This window comes from Myotis brandtii, unplaced genomic scaffold, assembly GCF_000412655.1.
Source record: "Myotis brandtii unplaced genomic scaffold, ASM41265v1 scaffold483, whole genome shotgun sequence".
NCBI lineage: Eukaryota > Metazoa > Chordata > Mammalia > Chiroptera > Vespertilionidae > Myotis > Myotis brandtii.
Window position 1 is genome coordinate 1,928,205 of NW_005368456.1, and position 4,054 is coordinate 1,932,258.

At 38.3% G+C, this 4,054-nt stretch overlaps 1 protein-coding gene across 2 annotated transcripts in view; it reads left to right on the forward strand.

Annotated features, from left to right (window-relative positions):
- Positions 1–349: 349 nt before the first annotated feature.
- Positions 350–4,054, forward strand: part of RFC4 (replication factor C (activator 1) 4, 37kDa) — a 16,373-nt gene continuing 12,668 nt past the window's right edge. For both annotated transcript variants that reach the window (XM_005876281.2, XM_014547753.1), the window contains exons 1-2: positions 350–524; positions 2,337–2,415. In XM_005876281.2, the coding sequence (XP_005876343.1) occupies positions 394–524; positions 2,337–2,415 (210 nt within the window). In that variant the 5' untranslated portion in view covers positions 350–393. The remainder of the gene's footprint in view (positions 525–2,336; positions 2,416–4,054) is intronic.

Here is a 4,054-nt window from a genome sequence, read left to right on the forward strand (position 1 = left end):
GCCCATTCCAGAGTCTGAACTGGAACTAGGCCCATGATCGAAAGGGAAGAGGCTATAGAGGTCCATGTAGAGTTGGGCCATTAATGACATCATCTTTATCAAAAAGTTTGGAACTCAGATTTTTCTGACATAAGACTTATCTTTATTCTGTCACCTCCTCACTGTAAATATATTCTGATTTCCCTAAGCACTGTGACCTCTTTTATGTCCCTGCAGCCTTCAGCACAATGCAGTCAGAGGGTGCTAGGTCATGGGGTTGGTGTTCTTTATTAAATAAGTAATTATTGAATATCTTTGCACAAGGTTAAGTGCACTTTCAAGTGGTACTTCTTCATAATGGTTTCAAAAGAGCTTTTCTTTTTCTGTCTTGCACCTGGTCAGGGTGAAGTAACCATGCAGGCATTTTTAAAAGGCACATCCATCAGTACTAAACCACCGTTGACCAAGGATCGAGGAGTAGCTGCTACTGCTGGAAGCAGTGGAGAGAACAAGAAAGCCAAACCTGTTCCATGGGTGGAAAAATAGTAAGAACTCTTGTGTTTTTGTTGAAATTGTTAATAATTACATTTCTAATTCCTTTTTTTTTTCTTAATAGGGGATGATTTGCTTGGTTTAGATGTTGTCCTTAAAAATCACACAAGGATGTAAGTCGTAGAACCTTGGTACTGAAAGGTACCTTAGAATGATCTAATTTAATTCCCTTATTTATGAACTAAGGTCTTCTGTATAACTCAGGTCTATGGTTTTAGGGGCCAGGATACATACAGCATTGAAGAAAACATAATTTTTTTTATAAGCCAGCTTTTGATCAGGAGTTCTACTTAAGTTCAAGTAATCTATTCCCCTTTCATTACTAATAGGTGGAAATTGTTGAGTTTTTTTTACACGTTTTTGGCAAAAACAACACTTGAAGTCACACTTAAATTTCAATCAGCTAAGTAGTAGTATGACAAATAGTAGTTGTAACTCCGGGTGTAGCCTCAATTACCAAGGGTTTGCAGATTGCTTATAGACCTTAAAGGCCCTCATGTTTTGTTTGGCGCCGACAATTCTTTTAAAAACGGCAAGTTTCACATAAAAATCTAGATATTTTTAAATTAAAAAAAATATATTATGCAAGGGGAGAAAAAAAATCTAGATTTTCAGCTCCTCAGGAGATTAGGCAGCCTCTAGATGCAAATTCTCACCTAACAGCAGTTAGATGGACTTGGATACTGCTTCTCATTTTGGAAAGGTCATGTGTTCCTCAATTCACATTGTCCCTATTTTCTCTTGCCTTATACTCTGCTTTCTTCACTCTTGTTGTCTACCTGGCCTCTGCAAGTATTTGAATAAAAAACTGGTTTATAACATACACTGGTTTTTCTAGAAAACATTATCTAACATGAAATTCCTGCCTGGCACTGATCCAAGTACTTAGAAAAATATGACTCAGAGAGTTTCAGATTAGTAAATTAAGCACAAAGCCTAATCTTAGGGTTGGAAGTATATCTGTTCGAGCTTCTCTTAAAATCACTAGTTAATGATTTAAGAAGAAAATTATATGTTATACTTCATATTGATTAAACTTATTTTCTTAGCTCTAAGTGAAGTGAAAAAATATGCATTATTGTGCAGTTAAGTAATGGAAAAAATAGATATTAACCAATTAACAATGTAATAACTACATTTATGTAACTGTATTAACCAAAATAGTTGCTCATCATGAAGTTACTAAATAGTTCTCTCTTTTCACCTGAAGTGCATGATCTTGTCAAAATATAATACTTTTGGCCCTGGCTCAGTTGACTGGAGCATTATCCTGAGCCCCAAAAGGTTATAGGTTTGATTCCCATTCAGGGCACATACCTAGGTTGAGGGTTCAGTCTCTGGTTGGAGTGCACATAGGAGGCAACCAATGTTTCTCTCTCACATTGATGTTTCCCTCTCTTTCCTCTTCTCCCCCCTCTCTCTCCCTCCATTCCTATCTCTAGAAAAATCAATAAAAAAATATATCCTTGGGTGAGGATAAATATATATATATATATATCATATTACTTTCTAGGCAAGTGTTCACTTTAAATTTTTAAGCACTTGGCATTTGTTGTGTAATAAAATCCTTTTAATTTTGGTAAGCATAACATGCAAATTATGTGTCTGAAAAGTGAAAAATTACTTCACTCCTTTAGTATGTATTTGTTTAAGGCACAAATGGCGTTTCCACCTACTTCCAATTATGAAAGTTTCTCATTACCATTATGAGAATTATCATCAGTATTTTAGCAAAAAGAACACTTGGAAACTTCTCTGTGGCTACTATAATATACAAAATAACCTTTGTTGTTGTTTTTTTACAGTCGTCCAAAATGTGTGGATGAAGTTGCTTTCCAGGAAGAAGTGGTTGCAGTACTGAAAAAGTCTTTAGAAGGAGCTGATGTGAGTAGCAGATGATGTTTAATGTCATTGGGAGATTCACCCTCTTCCTTTATAACCTCCAACCCCTTTAAATACTATGATATGTATACAGCGGGGCCTTGATGACTGTTGGTACAATGGATGATTAGTTCAACAACTATTTGTTGAGCATCTCCAATTCTATCCTATGGCATTGTTAATAGTACTCAAGTATAGACCATTGAGCAAGACAGACTGGATCTCTTTGCTCATGAACTTTTATTTTGGTAGGGAACAACAGAGTAAACATAGAAGCCAAATAAGTAAGAGAATTCTAGGTAACAATATGTGCTGTAAAGAAGAGTCAAGAGTTTCTTTGAAAGTATAATTTCTCTGGTAGTTACAAAATTGTCACAGGGCAATTTTGTACAGCATAGGGAATATAGTCAATAATTTTGTATGGTGCCAGATGGGTACTAAACTTATGGGGGAGGGATCACTTCTTAAATTATATAAATGTCTAACCATGATGCTGTACATATGAAACTAATATAAAATAATATTGAACATTAACTGTAACTGAAAAAGAAAAAGTATAATTTTTCACCTAATTTTAGGATTTGGTTTGAATTACCATACAAAAAAATTGAGCATTTCATTCTGCTTATAGCATTGTGTCTCCTACTGTGATGAGTAGGATAAAATGTCCTTGAGTGACTTGTATTTTAGATCAGCGGTCGCCAACCGGTGGTCTGCGGACCACTGGTGGTCCGTGAGGTCTGAAAGGTTGGTTACCACTGCTTTAGATTATTCATAGACAAACTAAACCCATATAAAGAATTAGCAGTTTAGGGACATACGTAATACTTTCAGCAATAAAGATTTAATTTTAAAAAATTTAGCAGTTTAAAATTGCATATGATAAAGTGCTTTAAGAACTCAGTGGAAGAAACCAAGATGGCGGCATAGGTAAACACCGGAGATTGCTGCCTCGCACAACCACTTAAAAAATACAACTAAAAGACAGAACGGACATCATCCAGAACCACAGGAAGGCTGGCTGAGTGGAAATTCTACAACTAGAAGGAAAGAGAAAAGCATACTGAGACTCAGAGGAGGTGCGGTGCGGAAGTAAAATACAAAGGTGCGGAGATGCATGCGGAGAAGGCTGGTGGCTGAGGACACGATTGTCTTTTTCAATCGGGAGGGAGTCTCAAGCTCTGAGCTCCAGTTCCAGGCGAGTCTCTGGGGACTGTCTGGCATCGGTCGGAACTCGAGGGCAGCTTTCTCTCAGAGGCACTCGCAGCGATTGCCAGGGCCTCTGAGGCCAGGACTGAGAGCAGCTATACTGCTCGCTCCTCCCGCCCTGTTGATCTCCTGGGACCCCGAGAAGCCGTGCACAGAGGCTTTTACATATGAAAGGCCCGGCCCTTTGTAATCTGAAAATAACTTAAAAAACTGCAGCTGCCCCAAGGCCCCAGGGCAACTTGCATTGCTTTACAGCTGGCTTCTGCTGGGTAGCCTCAGGCAGAGGCTAGATTAGCACCTCCTTAGATCCAAGAGCCAGTGTACCCAGTGGTCAGAGTGGGACCATCCAGATTACAACTCCTCAGATCCATAAGGGACACACTAAGGGAGCAGACTCAGTGAGCACCAAAGCTCCACTGAAGCAAGTCTTGCC